This window comes from Chiroxiphia lanceolata, chromosome 2, assembly GCF_009829145.1.
Source record: "Chiroxiphia lanceolata isolate bChiLan1 chromosome 2, bChiLan1.pri, whole genome shotgun sequence".
Lineage (NCBI taxonomy): Eukaryota > Metazoa > Chordata > Aves > Passeriformes > Pipridae > Chiroxiphia > Chiroxiphia lanceolata.
This window is the reverse complement of record NC_045638.1, coordinates 81,945,977-81,970,074: the sequence shown is the minus strand read 5'-3', so window position 1 is coordinate 81,970,074 and position 24,098 is coordinate 81,945,977. Positions and strand designations below refer to the sequence as shown.

General features: G+C 38.1%; 1 protein-coding gene and 1 non-coding gene across 10 annotated transcripts in view; both read left to right on the top strand.

Moving 5' to 3' along the window:
* The window catches only part of CEP295 (centrosomal protein 295), a 45,034-nt gene extending 21,037 nt beyond the window's left edge, over nt 1-23,997 (top strand). For 7 of the 9 annotated variants that reach the window (XM_032679690.1, XM_032679686.1, XM_032679687.1 and 4 more), the window contains 18 exons: nt 196-408; nt 1,484-1,581; nt 1,703-2,789; nt 3,729-3,900; nt 4,038-4,190; nt 5,746-5,967; nt 10,317-10,423; nt 11,931-12,045; nt 13,587-13,814; nt 15,368-15,522; nt 15,758-15,917; nt 17,780-18,420; nt 19,065-19,235; nt 20,325-20,442; nt 21,183-21,389; nt 21,949-22,051; nt 22,587-22,686; nt 23,486-23,997. In XM_032679690.1, the coding sequence (XP_032535581.1) occupies nt 196-408; nt 1,484-1,581; nt 1,703-2,789; nt 3,729-3,900; nt 4,038-4,190; nt 5,746-5,967; nt 10,317-10,423; nt 11,931-12,045; nt 13,587-13,814; nt 15,368-15,522; nt 15,758-15,917; nt 17,780-18,420; nt 19,065-19,235; nt 20,325-20,442; nt 21,183-21,389; nt 21,949-22,051; nt 22,587-22,686; nt 23,486-23,533 (4,098 nt within the window). In that variant the 3' untranslated portion in view covers nt 23,534-23,997. The other 2 variants (XM_032679691.1, XM_032679692.1) reach the window with 2 other exon arrangements.
* LOC116783547 lies at nt 11,608-11,691 on the top strand. Its single transcript, XR_004355743.1, has one exon. It is a non-coding gene; the product is annotated as a small nucleolar RNA U2-19 (small nucleolar RNA).
* Nucleotides 23,998-24,098: the final 101 nt, after the last annotated feature.

The window sequence follows — 24,098 nt, the reverse complement described above, 5'->3', positions numbered from 1 at the left end:
TTCAGGGACTGAAAAATCATTCTTATAAACTTTGGAACTACTTTTAAAGGCCTCTTGCAATTTGGAAATGCCTGTCACAAGCAATAGGATTTCTGTTGTAATTTGGAACAAAGTTGTGTGTGATGATGTGTATGAGGGGTCTGATTTCTTTGTCATTCTGTTCTGGAGATTCACCCTCGTTTTTCTTTTCAATAGCATGAGAAAATAGAGCAACAGAAACAGGAGCAGCTGGCCTTGCTTAAACGAATCAAAGAAGAGAAAGCACGCCTGGAGGCTGATTTTCTGAAAATCCAAATGCAATCCTGCTTGGAGGAGGCTAGGAAAAAAAAAGAAGAGGAAGAGCAAGGTCAGCTGGTACAAAACCACAGTCTTCCTTCTACAGATCAGCAAAACCAAGTGGAACATAAGGTGAAGAGTTGTAGAAAATTGTTTGTAGGTTTTTAATTATTATTATAATAAAAATCAAGAACGCTATTTGCCAATTTTAAATTATATCAACTAAGACAGTTTTTATTTCTTAGGCTGTAACAGAAATTTGTACATATTAAAGCTTCTTTTTCTAACCTAGAGGCTTGTATTTCACATGGTATCACTGGATCTGAGGGAATGGCATGAATCTGTGTCAGGGGAGGTAAATGTTCTTCACCCAGAGGGTGGTTGGGCACTGGAACAGGCTCCCCAGACAAGTAGTCAGAGCACCAAGCGTGATAGAGTTAAGAAGCGTTTGGACAATGCTCTCAGGCACATGGTGTGACTCCTGGGGCTGTCTGTCCTGTGCAGGGCCAGAAGTTGGACTTTGCTGACCTTGTGGGTCCCTTCCACTCAGGATATTCTATGATTCTGTGACTGACCACTGTATTACTTATGCATAGTCCCAGGGGCAGCCTATGTGTTTAAAATACCTATTAGTACAATCTAAATATAGTCACATAATAATTATGCATGTAGTCATAATCTTTTTCAAGAAGGAAAAAAGAAATCGTAATGAAAGAAAAGGACTAAAAAAATTTATCTGTGTGTTTTTGTCTGTCTAAATCTCAAGCAGATACTTATAGGAAAGGAATTTATGGAGGATGTTGAAGGAAGGTAATTTTTTTAATAGAAAAGCTTGAATCATTTGCACAACCTGTGCTCCTCTGAGAACCTGATTGCCTTGGCAGTGCAGCTTTATTGGATTGTTGCTCCCTGAGTTTGCTGGATACATTTATCTCTGAGCTAAGTTGCTGCAAGCACCATTGGCTTTGATGGTGTATGCTCGACTTGCCAGGAGAGACTGTAGCTGTAGGCCATCTGTTCCAGGAACTCCTTTGGTTTCATTGCCTCAGGCTGAAATCTCACTGATTTCAAGTGGTGATACAGAGTGGCTTCTGTAAACTTAGGAGAAAGAACATACAGCTTAAGGTTGTTCCTGTAATAGACTTCTGTGAGTTAGTTGTGTATGTGCAAAATTAAATTAAAATTATAATTACTTTATTTTGATTAGACTGGAAATACTACTGTATCAGAAATTAGGAGTCCTAGAGAAGACAGCCATTTACAGATGATTCGTAACTTTCAACAACGTCTTCTACAGCAAAATAGGTAAATAAATGCCATTATGAAATGTAAGCCTGTTTCAAAGTAATTTGAATTTCTTTGATTATTGAAATTGATGTTTCTTTTTACATCACTCTGAAAAGATTCATGTTGTCTTTCCATTGAGGCTGCACAAACAGACTATTGAAGCAGCTAGAAAGCAGCTACAGGAGTATCAGAATACACTGAAGCTTAGATACTTGTCTCCTTCTGCGACACCTTTGAGCTCAATGGAAACAAAATCAATTAATTTGGAGCCTGTCTCGGAGCCACTCCTACAGAGGCAAAGAGTGCTGCCAACACAATACCAGGCATTGGAACAAGTTAATGCCCAAGAATATGCGCGGTCATTACCAGCACTTTCAGGAACATTGCATGTGTTGGAAAAACCATCTTCACGGAAACAAGAAGAGAAAACACATAATATTTGTCCTGGCAAACCTGTGCAGTTTGCAGAAGCATCGAAATTGAAGCACAGAGAGTTTCACTTGCCGTGTTACTGTCCTTCACAGGAACAAGTGGGAATGTTCAAAACCTCCAGTAATCACATCACAGAACCATCTCAGTTCCAGTTGCCTCCAGGGTCAGTCACAAAAGATGTCAGTGCAATCAGAACACAACTAGAAGCACACCGACAACAACACGTTAGATTTTTGTTGCCTGCAGAAGGTTCCTTGGAGTCTCCAGAAACAGTACACTTAAAAGAGTCTTCTCAGAAGATACCTTATCATCAAACAGAGATAGAAGCTGGAGAAGAGCCTCCACTTAAGATACCCCTCATACCAGCAACAAAGGGATCTTGTATAGTTCAGACAGGCTCAGTTGATTCTTTGGCCCATCCGCAGGGATCTGTAGAGAGCACCAGCAAAACAAGCCCTGAACAACCCTTCAGTCTTTCTCAACCCATGACTTTAGCACATGAAGAATCTAAAGCCCAGAGTGTTGAGGAGTTCTTGATATCAAAATCGGGAGATGCATCTTTGTTAAATTATTCTAGTATACTGAATTTAAGGGACAGAGTGTTGGCCTCATCAGAAAGCATCCAAGCTCAGCAAAAGTATTTGAAAGACTTGCAAGAGAAGCTAGATGCACAAAGAGAAGCTCTTCTTTTTAGACAGAAAATGCAAGAACAAGTACTTTTACAGAAGCAAGATAAATTGAAGGGACAGATGCAGAGACAGCAAGAGGCTTTGAAAGAATTTTTGAACAAGCAGGTAAACTTTATAAATGCTTTGCATGGGGAATCATCCAGTAGGTGATCAAGCTTAGGAGTGAATGCTAGCAATTAGCAAAGTATCCCGTAGAGTCTTGATAGTTTTAGGTGATTTACCATAATAGAAATTTTAATTAGGACTCGTGATTTGTAATCAGTAGTTCTTCTCTGTAAGCCCCAAGAGCACAGTTTTGTTCAGTCTGACAAATACTATGAATACCTGTGCTTGGTCTCTGAACATAACTCCTGTTGAAATTGTTAGATTGTCCGAAATACCTGCAGGTACAGTCTTCATCTCTATAAATGCAGCTGTGTGAAAAGCAGCTCTTGTATTAAAAATACTTAAGCAATACCTGGAAGGATATCATAAGCATCTTGAATAAATTATTTTTAAAGCTTGTCTTTGTGTGTACTCGCTAGGAAATTGGTTTGGCAGCTGCAGTCTTGACTTTGCTTTTTCTCAGTAACTGAAGAAAAATCGAAGTTTATTTTTGAGCTTCTAGAAAGCCTCCTTTTGCCTCCCTCTGTGTTGGTATTTTTTTAAGCAGAAGGTGTTTTAGGAAAATAATTGTTCCCTGTACTTCCTGTCTTTTGAGTTTTCAGTCTCCAGGCAGCTAAAATTCATGAATTTTGGAGCTGAAAAACTAAAAGCAGACTTTTCAGAAATTGTTCCTGTTTAAAATGCTGACTATTCTGATCTAACGTAACAAAGGTCTTGAAAATGTAAATAATTGTGTTTTAGCACATTAGGTTTGTAGAGCTAAGTAAAATACCTATACATTCTGTGAGCTAAGCAAATCTGTCTGGTATCTTACATACTTGAACTACTTTCTCAACATGTTCAATATTATTCTGCATGGAATACACACACAAGAAAATTCTTGTTTGATAAATGAATATAAATATAATCTTACATACATTTGCCTCCTGCCCTTCTAAGGTGAGACATATATGCTCAAATGAAGAAATCACAGCGGCACAAAAACCTGACTGGATTAATAGAACTGACTTTTTCAAAGTCTCAGAAAACTACCAGCAAGAAAACTGCAGCAGGAGTAAATTTCATGGAAGTGAAATGGTTTCGCAGTGCATTGGTCCAGTTGAGCAAACTGGTAAGGCTGTATGTTATATTCTGTTATAATTTTAATGGCTTTACAGCTCAGATGGAGTTTTCTTCAATTTCCCCAAGTTAATTTTATATCTGTCTATCTATCTATCTAATTGCAACATACAAAACTTTGTTTTACAGAACAATCTGAGAAAATTCTCTGTAGAGAACAGAAATGGAGATCTTCCAAACCACCTGTGACAAGAGTCAAGTTAGGGCTTGGTTTGGAACAACATGAACTTAGTATTATACCAGAGATAGACACACCGAAGAGTTGCAACCTTTCTTTTGCAGGTAATATATAAAATATGTAATAATCTGCAAGAAGTAGATTGGAGGAATTTAATCTTTCCTGAAGAATCTGTGAGATGATTGATTATGAAATAATAGCTGAGGTTGGTGGATAGTGTTTAAAGGTTTAGCTTTTGAGCATACCAATAAAGTGACTGTGAAGTTTTTCAAAAAAGGAGTTTAGTATCAAGTTTCTACAGAAATTTTTAGACCATCTTTTTTTTTTTTTGTGGTGGTGGTGGTTGTGGTGGTTGTGGTGGTTGTGGTAGTGATGGTGGTGGTGGTTGTGGTGGTGGTGGTTGTGGTGGTGGTGGTTGTGGTGGTGGTGGTTGTGGTGGTGGTGGTTGTGGTGGTGGTGGTTGTGGTGGTGGTGGTTGTGGTGGTGGTGGTTGTGGTGGTGGTGGTTGTGGTGGTGGTGGTTGTGGTGGTGGTGGTTGTGGTGGTGGTGGTTGTGGTGGTGGTGGTTGTGGTGGTGGTGGTGGTTGTGGTGGTGGTGGTGGTTGTGGTGGTGGTGGTGGTTGTGGTGGTGGTGGTGGTTGTGGTGGTGGTGGTTGTGGGGGTTTTTTTGGTTGGTTGGCTGTTTTGGGGGTTTTTTTGATTGGTTGGCTGTTTTGGGGGTTTTTTTGGTTAGTTGGTTGGTTGTTTTGGGGGTTTTTTTTGGTTAGTTGGTTGGTTGTTTTGGGGGTTTTTTTTGGTTAGTTGGTTGGTTGTTTTGGGGTTTTTTTTTGGTTAGTTGGTTGGTTGTTTTGGGGGTTTTTTTGTGTGTGCGTGTGTTTGGTTTTTTTTTTATTACAAAACACTATAAAAAATTTGGAGAGCAACTACACAAGCAATTATCATTTTATAAATATATTTGTTACAGTCTGGATGCAGTCTGTACTTCTTCATAAGGAACATTAATTAACAAACTGATGTTTTCTAAATGTAAACATTTATTTCTTGTTGTATCAATTTGGTATCTTGTTTAGACAGCAAGTTTTGTTGGTGAAGGTTTTGATTGAAGAATATATTTATTTTCTTAAAAGCTCTTGGTTTAGTAACTTACACTTAGCAGTATAATCCCATTATCACAATCCACAGGTGATGAATTCCTATATTATCAAACCATTAGTCATGATAGGTAGTAAAAAGTTGGGATTTTTATTGGATTGGGTGGCCAGAAAAGGGCTGTTATGTGGTCCAGGCTGGGGAGAAAAGAAATCTTTTAAACCAGAGCAGAGAAGTTCTAATACCTCTGGATTTGGAGAAATTACTGAAGGTTTTGGTGGATTTGATGTGTGGAAAAATTTGTTTGAATTTTTTTGGAAGAAATAATTTGGAAGAGCTAGAAATTATTTTTTGATAAGTGTATGACCTGTATAATCTTTCAGCTTGTATAATTCTTAGACTGTGATGCAGAAGTGTTTACTGACCTGATGGGGCTAATTTAGTTAAAATGGAGACCGTACAAATTCAGATGGTTGTTTCTGTAGCGTAGAATGTGCATCTTAGTGTTCCTCATTAAATGCAAAACACTTCCTTTCTATACCTAAACTGATTACAAATATTTTAAATCCAGATAAAGCAGATTCTGCTGGCGGAGAACCTTCCCCTGTTTCAACCACTGGGGAATTTGCTTATGTGAAGTGCTACAGTCCCACTTTTTGTGAGAGCAGGTTACCCTTGAGCATAACAAACTGTGAGGAACAAACCTCTAATGGAAGTCCAAGGCAAACTAAACCATCAGGGAGATTATTACAAGAGTTGCTGATGATGGCAGCTGAAACTTCATATGATTCAGGTGAGGAAATCCTCTTCCTTTAAGAGATTACATGAATTCCTTTCAGCAGTGCTGATTTTACTGCTGTTTATTTGTAGAATATGACCTTGACTTAAAGGACATGCAGTGCTATTTAAATGCTGTTGAATTTTAAGTGTAAAAAAGGGTGTTTCAATAAGCATGTTTCAGAACGAATGAGGTTTTTATCTTTTTTTACTATTTACTTTTTACCATTCTAGTAACAAGTCTGCACTGCAGTACTGTTCATTGCTAGTCAACAGTTTCTTATCCAAGGCATGTGCTTTTTATCTTCAACTTGTAGAATTGTCTGTAAAGGTTAGCAGGTGGGAGCAGACCACACAGACCACTGGTGTTCCTGATTCAGTACCCAGTGATTCCCTGTATTGACAAAAAGGAAATTAAAGCTTAAAAAGAACTCTGGAGTGTTAACATGATGATGTAGATGTCCACTGAAAGATTAGTGCATATAAGAAATTACTTAAAAATACAGTTGAGACAAAAAATAGAAGGCTGAGGTCATCATCAAGCTCAAAAAACAGCTTTGAAAGAATAATCTATTAGGTGTGACAGACATGAAAATTGAGAATTGTAGAATATCTCAAGTTGAGAGGGACCCATAAGGATCATTGAGTCCAATTCCCTGCTCCTCACAGGATTACCTGAAATTAAAAAACTATGTGATTATGAGTATTGTCCCGCTGCTCCTTGAACTCTGTTGGGCTTAGTGCTGGGATCACTTCCCTGGGGAACCTGTGCTAGTGACTGGCTACCCTCTGCATGAAAAACCCTTTCCTAATGTCCAGTCTGAATGCCCTGATGCAGCTTCATTCCATTTCCTCGTGTCCTATCGCCCTGCTTAGTGAGAGGTAATTATTTTATATATGAAATTCTTGTTTTATTAGGAAGTTCTGTCTACCAACTTACAATGCATTAGTGTTGACTGTCAGCTTGTGAAAGTAGCACAGTGCTGGAGTTGAACCAGACGCCTGGAATTTTCAAGGGTCTGATCTGCCTGAATTCCAGACAGGTCAATTCTGCTTTGGCTTTTCTGGTAGTCACTATACACTTTTTACATGTTCCACTGAGTATGTCAAAAGGAACAATACTGCAATAATGTAAGGATTACTTCAACTGTGTTCTTGTCCATTTGTTCATTAAGAGCTCTTATTGGACATCACAGCTTTGAGGATAGGCTGTGTCCAGCTGTGCAAAGTCTGATTCCATGAAATAAAACAGTTTGTTCAGTTATCAAGAAAGCTTTTGTTGAAGTGATTTGGGAATGTTCAAAATAATTTTGTTACAGGGATGTTTAAACCTACTAAACATGTTATGGGTAACTTGACTGGCTTTATAAAGGGACAAAGATGGCTAGTCTTAGGTAAACAAAGAAAACAGGCTACTAAGTTTGTCAAGAAATTGGACTAACAAGTGGATGTCAAGGTTTTTATTTCCTACTGTTTTTTCCCTGTCTATACGAATCTAGCTTGTCTCTCCAGTCTTTTAACTCAAAGGCTGCAGTACTTTCAATTGCAATGCTTCTTCAAATGCAACTTGCTTCTCTTCAAGTTAACTGCATATTGAAATGCAGTTTATTGTCACTATAATTGAAAAATACTATGCCCGACTTGCTGGGAACTGTTAGACAAAATTTGTAAAACCCTGACTAAAGGAATTTGAAACTGAGTACAAGGTGACAGTGTTACATGGTCCAGGACAGTTTTCAGTATCCATTTAAAATGAATTAATACATTACTAGAGCTGCAGAGGAGTTTTCAGAAACTTGGCAGCATTTATATGCACAGCGTTACAAGCAGTACAGCTATGTAGTACATATCTGGTTTTGCTAGAAATTTCACCACTGCCCCTAATCTTTAACTGTTCATTTAGTTTTTGTTGAGACATCACTTCCAATCCCATCCAAGCTCATTTTCTTTCAGCTGCTTTTTTTGTTTCTCAGAATTGTCCTTTTGAAGTATATCTATATTTAAACTTAAATTATCACTGAAGAATTTTGTCCTTTAACAATATTTGAAGAAAAGGCTTGTATTTTTCTGAGTAAGTTGTAGAAGCATTGCTAGAGCCGCTGTTTTTGAATTAATATGAAATATCTTGGTGTAGTGTCTTTTTACGTTAGAGAGTATTATATGACCAGTGCAATAGTTTATGTAAGAGGATTAGGAAACTTTATTTGAACATCTATATTAAAAGAGAAAAACCCCAAAGCTTTCTGTGATTTTGTGTAAGAGGATTGTTCTCTTGAGCAGTTCAACAACCAAACTGCCAGTAATATCTTTATAATTTGTAGGCTGTGAGGCTCCCTGTGATACTTTCAATAACTGTTGTGGTATTTCAGCAAGAAAATCTACAGTCCCTTGTGCTTTAAAGTTTCTGAAGGAAGAATTTAAGGTGCATTTTAGGTTGTTGTTTATGATAGTAACTTTGATTATTTTTTATTTGGTTTTTTGAACATTTTTTTGCTACTTGATTCTAACCAGGACGTGTTTGCAGTTTTCCCATGTTTTCAAGGTATAATTGTGTCTCTAAAAGTGAGAGCAAATGAGTGCTCTGTGTGTGTGATCTTTGACCTTTTTCTTTGAAGTTGTATTCTTGGTGGTTTCTACCTTTGACCACATAATGTAAGGCTCTACAACTTAGGAGTTGCACTGCTTTCATGATTACAGTACCAATAGATGTTCACAAATCCTATTAATCAGTGCTCACATGTTTTTTCAAAGTAAACATTGAAGATAAAAAGGTAAACTTGGTAAATCTTCTTGGATGCTTTATCAGCACAGGTAACTTTTCTTTGATACGAGATTGTCCTTGAGTAACAGGTATTTTTTTAAAGAAACTTTTATAATTAGCTGTATTTCTGTCTTCCAGGAAGAAAGATAACTTCAACCCTCTAAAATTTAGATGCAGATATGTTTGAATGTAAAATGTCTTAAGGACTTTACTGTGAGGACGGTGAGACATCCCTGGAAGTGTTCAAGACCAGGTTGGATGGGGCTTTAAGCAGCCTGGTCTAGTGGGAAGTGTCCCTGCTCATGGCAGGGGGATTTGAAACTAGATGCTCTTCAAGGTCCCTTCCAGCCCCTTAGCATTCTGTGATTCTGTACTTGTGTGGTTAGGGAAGGATGAATCCCTGTGCTCAGTACTGAGTGGTTGCAAGTGCTCCACAAAATGATCAGCTGGTTGCAGCCAGAGAGGGCAGGTAACTGCTAAAGTGATGTTGTCATAAGTGACACCAGTGAGACTAAGATCCCAACTGCTCTCTTGTACTATGCTCCTAATGCATGATAAAATGACTTTTGGGAACTTTGGACATTTGATATTCTTTCCAATCCACTTTGGTTAGAACTGGCTAATAGAATCCAAATTGTAATTGGGAATTACAGAGTAACCCAGCAGATGAAATGAACGGTTTGATGGCATAAGCCTAATTTCCTTAGTAAGTGAGCCTGAAACTAGTGACTAGATTTGATACATACATCTCTTTCACAGTTCTCCTTCATTACATATCAATATGCTGGTCTCTTGTTATTCATTCTTAGTGGTTCCTGTGAGTAGTGTTCCAGATGTGATTGTCTTCATGTCTCTGTCACTAGCAGCCCTCTTAGAGTTGGGAGAAAACACTTCAGTTTCATTTCAGTTTCACACTTAGCACTTCTTTCTTGAAAATTATTTCTGGAAATAAGAATACATATTTTAGACTTGTTTGTGACAATTAATCTACAGTCATAGAATTATCAGACTTTGGAGGTGCTTGTCAGCACTGACTGCAGAAATTGCATTTTTTGGGTGCTGCTGTGGTGCTTTTTTTTGCACAGATACTCATATTACTTATTTTTATGTGTAAGAGTATTATGCCAAAGGTGATTCAGTTCCGTGGTAATAGTCATGCTGTACTTCAGTAATTCAGTGTTTCTGACTTCACTGATATGCTTGGAATGTCTGCTTTTCTTTGTAATCACTGTAATGGTAGATTGTAAAAGATTCCCCCCACCCTAATGAAATGATTGCAGTTAACAGTAGCAAAGCCACGTTTCATTCTGCAAAGCCAGAGCATAAATTTTGAGCTCTTCTTGCCTGCTCTTCAGAGAGCAGTCTGAGTAATTAGAAATTTTAGGAAGGCTCGTCAAGGAGAACCACAGATTTCTGCTGAAATTGGTGGTACAGTGGAGCAAAAAGTGTGTTGTAGGTGAGAAGAAAGTGGTTTAATGATGGCCCAAAGGGTGAGGCAAACAGCAGTGGAGTGTTACTGCCCTCTGGTGTGCCACAAAACATTGCTCACTATGAACTCAAAAGCTCTTTTTGTTCCTTATTGCTTCTGTTACGTTTGTGTTCAGCCCAGTCCCAGGATTCTCAAGTGTCTCAAGATTCACCAGTGCTTGCTGCTGAAGTCGGAGAGGGAGTTACAACATATTCTGGACCATCATTCACACTTGATAATACGGTTGGTCATATCAGTGTAATCATATAACATAACCCACTCTTTATTTTGTGATGTAATCTTTCTTTCTCATATTGGGGGGATAAGATTAGGTGCACTGTTCTAGGTGCAGCAGCATAACAAACACCAAGTAAAGAAGGGTAACTACTGGGATGGATCTGCTGGCTCTGTTCCTGCTCATACAGCACAAGATGCTGTCTGTTGCCCCACTGCTGTTGGCACACCGTGGGCTTACACTCAGCTTGCTGTCTGATGAGGCTCCTGGGCCCTTTTTCACAAGGCTGTTCCTTAGATAGACCCCAGCTGGGACTGGTGCATGAGCTTCTTCCTTCCAGGTGCTGGACTTTGCATTTGCCCTTGCTGAGTTTCACACTATTCCTGTAGGTCCAACCTCATGAGGTGGTTCTAGATGCCAGCCCTGCTGTTCAGTGTATGACTTGGTCCTCCCACCTCAGCGTATCTGGAGACCTGATTAAAGTACGGTGTCGTCTCCTCTGGGTCACTGCCAAGGGTGTTAAAGGGGACAGGTCCTGGGACAGAGCCCTGTGTACTCCACTTGTTCCCTTTAATCGTGTAACCCTTGAATCGCTGACCTCCGAGCCTGATTATCCAGCCAGTTGTTGTCTATCCATTCAGGTTGCCAAACTGGGACCAAAGAATATTGTGAGTGTTAAAAGCCTTGCCAAAATCAACACCAATCTCCTTCTGTTTCCTCACCCAAAGATCCTGTCATTTTGTCAGGAAATAAAAACAGTATTTAAAAAATGCTATATGTTACATGTGTATATAGAAGTACGTTAAAATGTAGATGTTTTAAATGTAATATATTTTGTATAAGGTAGTATATAATGAAAAATGTAGGAAAAGGGTTTCTTAGATATTTTTTTTATTTTCTTAGTGCACATTTGAAGTCAGAATTTCAGAAGAACTGTTTGTATCTTATTCTTCAAAATTTTTAAATACAAGAACTCTCATTCTCTGTTTTGTGACTTTGTAAAGCTTACCTTAAAATTAAGGAAGATGATGTTTTAGGGTATTTTGTATATTTTTGGTGTAATTTCATAGAATTAAATTTTAGGTCAGTAACTTGTATGCAAAAGACTCAGTGTTGCAAGTACTTGTAAAATTCCTGAGTTTTTGATGTTTTGCTTATATGTTCCTCTGAGATCTACAATTCTACTGAAGTGGGTCTGTGATGAGAAATAGCCAAATCTGATCACCAGAAGATAAAACAGTCTTCCAGGTGTCATGATTTGTATGCCGTCCTGAGAGGCTTTATAACTGTGTGTGTGTGTGGGTGTGTGTTGAGGGGAGGGGGTTGTTGTAAGTGATGTGTCTGGGACATGGGGTGTGAATGTGTTGTACTGAGCAAGGATGAATCTTTATTTGCCTGACTGTGCAAAACATGAAGGCTTCTACACTTGAACTGAGCTCAGAATAAAATGTGTGGGTTTAAAGCTTTAATCCGGACATCTGAGTACTTTGTAATAGGTGTGTTATGTCATCCTAGGAAGTACTAGTTTCAAAGGCTTTCATGCAAGGAATACCCTGTGATTTAACTTCAACAATTTCCACTGGGAGCTTTTCAACTAGTGAAATGTTGGATGCAAGCCCTGTTGGCCCTGGTAAGTGTTTGGGGTTTGTTGTTGTTCTTGTAAAAGGAAAATTGTGTTTTCTATTTATTTTATGGCAGAATGGGTGTAACTCACTGCAAGTTCTTCTGAAATAGGCTAGTGTCAAACTTCATTTAAGGTTTATTAATGCATCCTGCAGAGTTGAGCATAACCAGAATGCTTTAAGTGCTTATGATTTTTTACTTTTATTATAATTTAATATGATAATACATCTGCTTTAGCAAAGGATATCTTGAGTTTTATTAAGCAACTGTAACGCTAACAGTTTTCTAGTGGCAGTTTTTATTTTAAAATGATCTTCAAATGATACACTGATAGAAGTTTACTAATCAATACATATCATGGATTCTTACAGAGCTATGACTTCTGTCTTGCTGTTAAGAGAATTGTTCCAGTATCTGCTTGTCACTATAGTAATTCTTAATCACTTTTTTGTGAAAATGTTGTTTGAATGTCATATTGACCTTTGATAGTTTTCTGAAAAATACATGATCTTATCCATTTGGGGTTTTTTTTGCAGTCTGCCTCTTGATCTTGTTAGCTTGTTGTAAGATCAAAAATAATTCCTTTATAATAAATATATAGTTGTTCCTGACGTTATTACTTGTGGACATGGAAGTGAGCTTGAAAGTGATTAGATAGTGATCTGTAGATTTATTTACTTTAAGGCTTAATATTGTGTTAGTCTGACATCTGATTTCTTAAGCAACCTGTGTGTATATGAGTTATTCTATGTTTATAAATCAGATTTGAAGACTACAGTTTTTACAGCCTGAGATTTCAGTGTCTTATTTTAACCCTAATGATATTACATAAACTTCATAAGTCACTTGACAAATCTGTGTTTTATTGATGTAAGAAAGCAAATTCTAAGATCACTTTCTTGTAGCTTTTCTTATCTATTGTTTCTTAGTTGTGGAATTAAAATACCAGAAGTTTTGGTCATTCGGCTGCGTGAATAAATTTTTCAAGTCTAGCTGTGTCTTCACCGTACACTCAGTGCTTAGTGATGACCTTTTCTGATAGCTTTGTGCAATTCGTCTGTAAGCACACAGACAAAGAAGGGTTGGTGCAGTAACTAGGAACATGATTTTGGTTGCCTTGATCCCTCAGATTTCTTGTGTTGGTATTAAGCAATTTCTCTTTAATCATGAATAAAACTCTTGCACGGTGTCATAAAGATATTCAAGATCACATTGAAGGATTGACATGTTTATATGCAGTAGGAGGTTACTTTATGCTAGCTAGCATAAAATAACAGTATTAATTCTTTTCTGATTTTATAATTTCAGTATTTCCTAATTCTACATCCTGTAAAAGCGCTAAGCTGTACCGGCTGCTACCTAATTAGATCAACTTGTATTTGTGAAAGTGCGTGGTAAGATTTATAGGAGCACTGACAGGAGACAATTAAAAAAACAAAACACCAGAACTCTTTATGAATATTTCAGGATATTAAGCAGAGTCTTTTCAGATGATGTCATGTAAGTGATTTATATGCAAAATTGTGAACATCTAACTTATTATTTCAGGATTGTCTTCTAATGGTACAGAAGGTGGAATTTTGAGAGAAACAACAAGCCGTCCTTGGAACTCCTTGCTGTCTTTTACCTTGCAACAGAGGCAAGAGAATTTGTCTGGAGCATCTGAAACTCGGCTGTCTGAAGAAGACATGCACCTTTATAAAGAAAGTCAGACACAGCAGGTCTTGGGGAAACATACTGGGAACTTGAACTCAGAGGACAATACATGTTTCCAAGGTATTTGCTATTTTATAGCATTTATGTGCTGTGCTCTCATCTTACAGAATGAGGAGTTAAGTCGATGTTATGTGTTGGTTTCTCTTGTTTATGTTCGGCTTACATTTTAAAGTTAATAAGGATTCTATGTGCAAGAATTTAATACTCTGATATTCTTCGTCCTTTGTGTTAGATATATGTTAATGAAGCATTGTCTGGTGCAGAAAAGCAAGGTAGTCTGATCAGGTGTCTCTCAGTTCTGTGCAGCCCCTGCTACCATGGCTTGGCTTTTTGCTACCTGTGCCATTTTTATTACTTGTTTATGCACAACTTTTACTTTGGGAAGATAGAGAAATAATATATAATACTTCATTATTCACATGGGGTCACATAGTTGATGAAACACTCACTGATTAACAGATTGGTGGGGGTTCTGTGCTCTCTAGAAAAATGTAACCCTTCATCAAAATTAAGAACATCATTGTTAGGTATCATGACGATAATGTTAGTGTTTTAATTCAAATTGCTTCCTCCTGGAATGTTTGAAAACCTGGAATCACAGAACTATAGATTAATCTAGACCAGAAGGACTTATGTTTATGTGGCCCAACTTCTCCTTGCTCATAGCAGAGCCAGCTTAGGTTGCTTAAGGTCTTGTCCAGGCAAGTTCTGAATATTGCCAAGGATAGAGATTCCACACACCCCTGGGCAACATTTTAATAACTGTTCTTTTCCTCTTTTTTTTTAATTTTTTCATTGTATCCAACCAAAATTTTCTGTGTCTGTCTCTTTTTCTTTCACTGAACATGTTCAAGCACACTGACTGCATTTTCCTTAAACTGAAGGAGGTTAAGTTTAGTTAGGTATTAGGACGAAATTCATCACTCTGAGGGTGATGAGGCACTGGAACTGGTTGCCCGGAGAAGTTGTGGATGCCCCATCCCTGGAAGTGTTCAGGGCCAGGTTGGATGGGACCCTGAGCAACCTGTGTAGTGGAAGGTGTCCCTGCCCACGGCAGGGGAATTGGAACTAGGTGATACAGCCCAAACGATTCTAGGATTCTCTGTACTGTCTCTTAGGAGGTAGTAGGCAGCAGATATTTTTGTGCCATTTCCCCGAATTCTTCTCTTAAGATTGAACAAACTCAGTTATTCAGCTTTTCTTTGAACATCATGTGGTACATCCACCCTTTGATCATCCTTGTGGCTCTTCACTGGTCTTGCTCTGCTGTGTCACTGATTTTTGTACTGAAAAGCCCACAGTACTTCTGATGCAGTCTCACAAGTGCTGAACAGAGAACTTAAGGACTTAATCTTTTCATCAAAAAAAAAAAAATTTAATCAGTGTATCACTTTCTTACTACTTTTTATACTTGCATTGTGTCAGGGTGGAAGAATTGAATGCTGTAAAGGTTTTGGTTTTACAAGCTACTATTTGTATAACTGCAGAATATGCTTTATTTACTGCATAAAGATACAACTTTTGTTTGGGGTTTTTTTCTTTTTTTTGAGGGGGGTTGTTTTGGGCGTGTGAGTGATGTGTATTTGTTTTTAAAATAACCTTTTTTCTTACAGCTCTAGCAGCTGAGCTTTGTTTTCCAGAAAGAGAGAAACCTTTTCCAAACTTCCACCACCATCTCTTTCAGCCTTTGGAACCAAGTGTTGACTTTGATACGTCATCATCGTGTTCTCAATATGGAATTTCACAAGACAGCAGAGAATTTAGCAAGGTACTACACAAAAACTGGTGGAGGAAATACTTTAGCATAAGGGTTTTTTTTAAATATATAGTCCCCACACTGTGTTTTATCTAGAAGAAACACAGGAGTATTTTTTGATATATGTAGAGCTTGGAAGTGGTTTTGCTGGTGGTAGCAGAAATGTGATCCAAAAATCAAATACTACCTTCAGCTTTTTATTCTTCACATTTCTGAGAAAATTATTTTTTTTTTTTAATACCACTAGACTTCAAAATTTTCAACAGAAAGTCCAGACATGCTTACATTTCTAGAAGTGGGAAACGCTGGTCTGAGTGTGCAAAGAAGCAGTCTACCTTCTTATCTTGAAACAAACAGGCAAAACAACATTCCATCAGAAGAGTCCATTACAGAAAATCTTACTCCAGGTATGTACAGTGTGGTCAGATTGGTGCTTTCAGATTCAGCCTGTTGGTAATTATGAATACCAACCCTTAGGATGGGTTTGCCATGTTGAAACGGGCACAGATCTCTTTGCTGCTCTCAGTCCTGCTTTGAAATGTCTTAGCTGCTGCTACTTTCTCACACAGTCTCTTCCACTACCTTTAATGGGTAGAACTCCTAAATTCTGTGAAATTTATTTCCGCAGCAGTTACTACTTTGGTACAAAAGCAGACCTGCTTATTTAAGTCCCTGTAATGGATATTATGTTACTTATTCCTTCTGCAGTAATTATGTTAGTGAAGAAATATCAACTCTAGCTGAAACTGTCAGTTTAAGTCCTTTTCCAGACATTTGTTCACGCATATCCATTACTTTTTAAGTTTGAGGAAGTTAAGGAAGTTCCAAAAATTGATAAAAATTTTATGAGGTGCATGTGCTAGTCTCTGAACTTAATCATTTGTTTTTTATATACATTACGTTCTTCAAGGAACAATTTAATTTTCTTTTCCCACTGTTAAGTCACAGCAATGTTCTATACACTGATTCTTGCTCTGATTATAGAATTGCTTTATCTCTCTACAAAGTAAGGGGGAGGGACAAGAGAAGAAGAAAGGAACTTTTAAGTGATAATGTTGTAATTAACTTAGTAGATTAAAAGTTTGTGATTGCAGAGCAGCATTACATTAACTAGCTCATAGGAGGAAAAATATTTTTTAATGTTTTGCAGTTGAATTTAACTTGGTATTTCATGTATTCTAAAGAAAAGGACCAATCTGAAATTCCAAAGGCAACTAGTAGCAAACTAAATATTTCATAAAACATTATTTGCCAAGAATCAGGTATTTTCAGTGTTTTTCAGCTTTCTGTTGGAGCACCTTAAAGTAACAGGAAATGCAGCACAGTATCTTAAGTAATAAATAGATGTATTTACAATGTAAACATTCCTGGTCAATTATGTTTGTGATTTGCATATATATATGCACTTAAAATTTTTGGACACACATTATTCCTGTTTAAAGCTGCAAGCAAGTGGCTATTATGCTTTTCTTTCTCTCTAGCTGGCAGTTGCTGGTACAAGAAAAAAAGAAAGTAATAAAAGATGCTAAAAGAGGTTTACACTTAAAGACTTTGTGACTGTGGTCACAGCAACTAGGATTTAAGAAGCTCCCTTCTAACTTCAAAACACTCTATTTCTAAATTGCTTATAGAAACAATCTTTGTGCTTTGAGTCTTAACTGCAATATCTCCCCATCTCTTATGTGTTTTTATAATCCCAAACTAATTACTGTTGTGCTTTAGAAGTATGGAAAAAAATAACATAAGCAACAGGCTAAGCGAGTAAAAAGCATTTTGGGTTGTCAGTTCAAGGAAGGTAATTTAGGGTGCAGTGTTGTAACTTGTAGGAACAGCAGTCCTTATTCCAGTTTGAATGTTGTCTTCTGCTTTGAAAGTTTCTGTAATGGTGTTTTGGATTGTTTTCTTTGTGGTTTAGAGACTTTGTTGGAGGTGCAAAAGGGACTCAGAGGACTTCCATTTACAGAGTATAAGTTGTAAAATGTATGGATGTCATTATGTCACCACCATCACAAAGTCCATCCCTAAACATATTCTAAGAAGCAACAAAAAGTATAGTTTTTCAAAATTTTGTGTGCAGTGATGGAATCATTTTCTCTAATGTTAATGGTACTATGTTTGAGGAAACTTAAGCAGACTTTTTTAAACAAAATGTTTCTTCCTATTTACTAGACTTTTTGTTACACATTACTGAAAAGTCTTATTATGGGGAGACTTTTAAAGTGAAAATTTTGTTAGCAAGCAGTTTGACTTCTGACAATTTTTGAAACAGGATCTGAAGAATCTTTTCACCCCCTTCAATTAGAATCTGCACTGAGTGATATCTCTCAGAATGCTGATCAGCCAGTGGATTGTAGGGCTGCATTACAGAGATCTTTTGAGCAAGCCCCTGGAACTGAAGATGGGGGCCATGAGAACTGTGTTTCATCTGCAAGAGAATATGAAGAACTGTCAAGAAGTATGGAAGGTATTAGCCTCCAGTGTTCAGTGGAAGGTTTGCGAAATGAAAGTCTGATTCCACTGGAAGAGCAAAAATCATTTTATCAAGTAGATACCACACCAGTTACAATGGATGAAACTTATTCTCCACACTTATTAAAAGAGACTGTGTCTTCAGAAAAATTACCTTCGGAGGAATTTGATAAGAAGCATGTGAAGCTTCCTGAAAAATCAGTTCCTGTACATGAATTAAATAATGCTGTGGAGCTGAATTCTCAGTGCAATATGAATATAAAGGAGCCAGAGCAAAGCTTTCCAGAAGGACAGGAATGTTTGAGGGTTCTCAGAGAAACCAGCTTGGAAGACTCAGACATCCATTTGCATGCTGTTGTACAACAAAACAGTTTTTTCCTGGAAAGACATGAGAAACATTCTCGTTCTGTGCCCAGAAGCTCATTTTGTATTCCAGTCTGGGTGAGTAAAACAGATTTCCAAAAGCAGGGGGTTTTGTTGTTGCACCAAGTTATTTTAGACCTTTAATATCTGAAAGCTTGGCAAACATTGATTTTACAGTTCTGGTTCCTATTTTCTGGACTTCTGCCCTACTACTTTCAGATCATAGCACTGAAATAATTAGCAGTAGCTAAAATGAGCTGAGTTCCCACAATGGTTTGAGGAGCTGTTTCTTGAGGAGCTCTCTTACTATCGGTTGGTAGAGCACACGCAGCTGGGTTTCATGTCACTGTTACCTCAGTGTCCCCATTTAGAAGCCTGAAGGAGGTAAATAAATTAACCAAAGCATAAGCAAACTTCAGGAAATAGCTTTGATGTAGCATTAAAAGAAATTTGCCCTAGAACTAAGTAACTTAAACTTGAGGAGAGTGAAGGAGAGGTGGAGGTTTTTTTGTTTGCCTGCTTTGCGTTATTTGTTTCAGTTTTTTGAACTCTGATATACATATTCTCTTTCTGTATTTCATGTATTGCTTGGGGCAGGTTTTCTTCTTTCTCTTGAATGAGCCTCTTCTTTCTAACAACAGCTGTTGCTATTGCTGGAAATATTTTTGTTTTGTTTTGTTTTTCTATTTTTACATTGATGACTTGTATATTTTCTTTTCTAGGAGACTGAGTCAGGACGTGGTATTATGGAAGAACCAGAACTCACTCTGATAAGCTCAAATGACATCAGTACTGCAGAATCGGACATTGAACATATTAACCAACAGAAAACTGAGGATAAAATCGATAACCCAACCTGTGTGGGTCAGTCTGAATGTAATGTTTTTACTGAGGTGAGCATTATCTAATGTAATTCTAACTTAGTATTGATCATAATAAAGAGAGGCCCCACTGTAGCAGTTAATCCACTGTTGCAAAACAAGAGAATGTTGGGTTATCCGAGCTTAGTAATTGCTTGGATCATCCTAGTTTGACATTAGGTTTTCTGGAGAGATCTAATGGATCTTAAATTCGGGCTATTCTTTAAAATTACTACCTTGTCATATTGGTGCAGACAGAGTTTGGAAGACTTGCTGCAAGAAACAAACCGTTTTGCTGGTGTTTGCAAGATTAAATTGTATCCCACTAGTTGAAAACTTGAATGAGATGAGAATGTAGGACTAAAGGAAAAGGAAAAATCCCCTACCTAGCAGATGGAGCCATAGCAGGCTCACACAGCAGTTTGAGGTTTATGGGGAAAAAATAACCAGCTTGTCATTCTGCCATGCTTAGTTAGCACATGGTGTGCTTTTTGCTGTTTGCTTATATAAAGCAAAGGCTGTAAATTGCAGAGGGGCTGGGTTTTAATGAGACAATAATTTGGGTGCTGAAGCAATAATGTAGAACCAAGTAATCTGTGTCAGTTAGATGAACAGATTAGATGAAATCATGCTTTAATTGCAGGAGGCATCTACAGAAGATCCTAAAAGTGTCCAAGGCTGGGTCTTTATAAAGTAATTGATACGAGGGAGAAGTGAAGGTTGACAGCTGGGGGCTGTACGGCTGCAGTGGGTGTCACCTGCCACTGAGAAAGAGAGGAAGAGTCAAATGGGATAAGAGTAATGGGGGAGAACTAGAGAGAACAGTAGGAAATGAAAGCAGATGGAATTATGCTGCCCTGTATTAAGAACAAGCAATTGAGTCTGGTGGGCAAAAAAGTCTTCAATGGATTGGGTTTTTTTTAAGTTTTAAAATGTTTTTAGAAAGTAGATTTTTCATAATTATTACAAAGATCCATTTCTGATTTTTCTTTGCATCTGCTATAAGGGCAAAAGAATGTATTTTATTTGCATTGGGTCTAAGCTAGTGGTACAGTAGTACTGCTCCACTCAAATTGGTGGTGTATTTTAAGCATTTCCAGCCACTGATTCCTTTTGAAACAGGAGAGAGAACTTTTACCACTAGCTCCAGATGCAGATTATTCGGCGTTCACAAGGCCTGACAGCTCTCCCAAAGCCCAGAGTCCCAACAACAGTCACTGTCCGTCACATCGGGCTGCAGGTAATTATGTGTAACTTAAATATACTGAAGCTGAGATAGAGATAGTAAATTTTTTTTATTATTAAAATAATCAGTAAAATACACTTCTCATTTGGAAAATTTTTTTAGAGCTGCTTTTACTTAGGCGAGTGCATCTTGCTGTTCAGGCTTGGTTTGTTGTGCGTTTGACCCAGGTTTAGCGTGTGTCGTATTGCTTGTCTCATCCTGTCCCAAGTTATGAAAGTTCTACACTACACTTGTTTTTGTATTGTAACAGCTTAACTTAGAAAAATTCTGTGTTGTTTTGTGATTTGTTTTCACAGTTGCACATTCACTTATTTCTCATTTCCTGTTAGTCTCCCAAGCCCTGTAGCCAAAGAATGGGGTTTTTTTGTTTTTTCCCTATTCTGATAATAGTGTGGAACAGCAGTAAAATACTGAAATATTTTTTGTCTAAAATGAACCACAGTAACATGAGTTGACAGAACTTAACTGTGTTAGGGACTTATTAGGTCTTTGATATGTTTTGAGGCATCAAGATGCTTTTGATGCAGTATTTGTCAGCAGACCTGCTGACCATGACTGGATTTCATAGGTCTGAATTGCTGCCTGTTTTGCAAGATGCCTTGTCACTCACAATGCCATTCTCCTAGTGCCATTTACAAAAGTGGTCAACTTCAGTATATTAGGAGAAGTACATTGAAATGCATGACTTACTGCTCGTTGTTAACAGTGAGAAATGTTGAGACTTTCCTTCACAGTGATGCTGCTGGAGTTTGCAGCTACATCTGGAAGTTTGCAAAAATCCTTTTTAAAAAGAAAGCAGAACTTCATCCAGGAATCTCTGAAAAGAGTAGAAGAAATAAAAAATAGAGAGAGAGAAAATGAAAAGCCGGAAGCCAGAAAGCTTCGAGGAGGAAAGTCTAAGGAGTTGAGAAGCAGACAAAAGGAGTTTTGTCTTCTCTCTGGTAGGTTTATCTGGGGACAAGACACACCATTAGGTACCTTTTAATTGCCGTTGTGTATCAAAGAACAGAGTTTATATTTATTATGTGTTTGCTATTGCAAACTGGGATATTCTTTGTTTTCTTGGGGATGCAGGGAGCTTCCCCCCCTCCACTGCCCTGCTGCCTCTTCAGTTCAGTGTTGTAAAGGCTTTTATGGGTGCTCTTTCACAATCAGCCCACGTTTGTTGTTATAGGTATCTTTGCAAGCAATGGCTGTTTATCAAAGAACAACCACATTACTTGAACTGGTGCATCTCTAATGCCTGTTACTGGGGACTTGGAGGTCGGCTGTTGAGAGCTATGGCTGGCCTAAAGCACAGGCAGCAGCCTAACGAGTGAGACTGTGAGGATTTATTTTAACACAAGACATCATCTCCATTGTGTCCATTGTGCTAGCTTGTTTTCTTTTTCTTTGTCATGTCATTTAAAAATCTTTGAAAACCCGTCATGCTTTTGAGTTAGCTAAACTAGAGAGTCAAATTTAAGATATGTTTGGCTTTTTATTTTTTTTTCTCCCTAGGAAAAAATGGTGCCAGTCAGTTGAAAAAAGTAGGAGAAGTGAGAGTATCTTCTCCAGAGGACAGGAAGGCCGGAGAAATTGAAATGCACCAGCGTACATCCAGGTAATGCATGAACACAAGTGGGAGAAGTTTGAATTAAAACCAACAGAAGTAGTTAATCTGTGTCTTATGAAAGCTCTTGGTCAGACAAAACAGTTTGTGATCTTCCAGTTGAACCCAGTGCTGCTTAACACAGAACAGTTGGGAGAGAGGAGCCGAGTGTTTGATCCAGGTACCTGCTGGGAAAGGCCCTTGCATGGGTGGCAGTGAGGAACACAAGGTCAGCCTGCTGGTTTCACCAGGCTGAGGCTGCTGTGCCACTTAATGCCTGACACTAGATAAAATTTGAAGCAAAGTTCACCGTTGCACTTGGGCACTTATGAGCAGTAACATGAACCATGTGCAGCTCCTGAATGTGGAGAGTGTTTGTTTGATACAGCAGAAGAATTTGAAGTGATTCTAGATTATTGGAGAGATGTGTCAAATTTTCCTAATTGCTAGCAAGTGAGCCAGTGTAAACCCTTAAGCTTGTTAACTTACTCCAGCTTTGCCACTTCCTTTCTGCCAGGACTCAATTTTCTTCCTGCTGTTCCCACAGACTTTATAATCAACTTGAAGAAGTAAAAATCAGAAAGGAAGAAAAAAAAAGGCAAGAAACTTATGCTAAAAACAGAGAAAAAGCTAAAGAGTTTCAAAAGGTAATAGTTTGTTACACTGTCCTCCTGGCTGGTGAGTCTCATGACTTCATTGAGCTTCTAATCAGTCACTTAAGTGTAGTTTGAGTGCAGTTGAAATGGAGACCATCCAACCAGTCTGGATTTTAAGTGACGGCATCGGTACATCCACATAAGAATTTCCTTGTCAACACTATGACTGAGCTGAAACTTCATCTAAAATGCATGGCTGCCTCAGGCTGAATTTTTCTGGTGATCTGAGTTTGAGCAAAAAGGCTCCAGCTGTTAGAAAATATACATGGTGAAAGAATGGCAGAGTTTTCAATAGTTCAAACTAGACTGAATTAGGTTTGGTGGGTTTGGGGCTGCTTTGGCTGCTTGAGGTTAGGGTAACGTTCTGAGTATGCCTGAAGTTCAGGTTGCAAGAATCTTGTCTGGGTTTTCCTCTAGTTGCTGTAGAAGAGGGCTTGGACTAGAGGACTGGAGTCATTAATTCCCTGTTCTCTTGCTGGGCCTTGGACAACTGGAAGGAAGGAAATGCTTGATGATCCTGAGAGGCTGTGACTACTCCAGGGGGCTCCAGGCCCAAATCCTGCCTTTAGCACTGACCACCCCAACTTCTTTTTGGTAGAATAAATTGGTGCTCTCGTTGCATTGCTTTACAGATTCCATAATTAACATAAAATAAATAAGCACACCTCTCCCACCTGATGTTCAGGTCAAACAGATGGGGCAGTACCTCAGTTGTGCCCCTCTAGCTCTATGCTGGTTTTTAGTGTAGTCGCTTAAGCTGCACTAGTCTCATGGTTTGTTTTATTTGCAGAAAATGCTGGAAAAACTACGAGCCAAGAAGTCTTGGAAAGCACTGTGACAGGCAGCAGACTTTGAGCAAAAGCCTTGCTATGGTATTGGTACAACCCAGACAATGTTTAATTGCAAAGCCATTAGGAATCCTCAGCTTTAAGCTGTAGGAAAACAGTGATTAACCCAAAACCCCTGTACTACCCTCCTGTTCAGGGAAATCACTACAGAAGCAGATGGCCTGCTGCTTACAACATGGTTTGTCTCGAGTACACAGGAATGAAAGGCCTTTCTAGATGTGCATTTATGTTTTAAAGGGAGATACTAACTTTTGTAATATACATGTATAAAACATTTTCAAATAAAGTTGTGTTTTAAAGATGACTTGAATCATTTTGAGGCAAGACATTTCTGTAAAGCTGGAGTTTTTATAAGTTCTTTGGACTATGATTTAAGAAGTGTGGGTTCCTGTACACATGCAGTATGTCTTTCAAGCACTTGAAGAGAATAAAAATCTTACTGTTGCTACTTCCATATTTTTCTGCCCATGTTTGATGAACTCCAATTCATAGTTAAGTAGTTAAAGCACCAGGGCAAATTATAGCAAAAATTGTGCTTTAAAATTTGAACTTGGT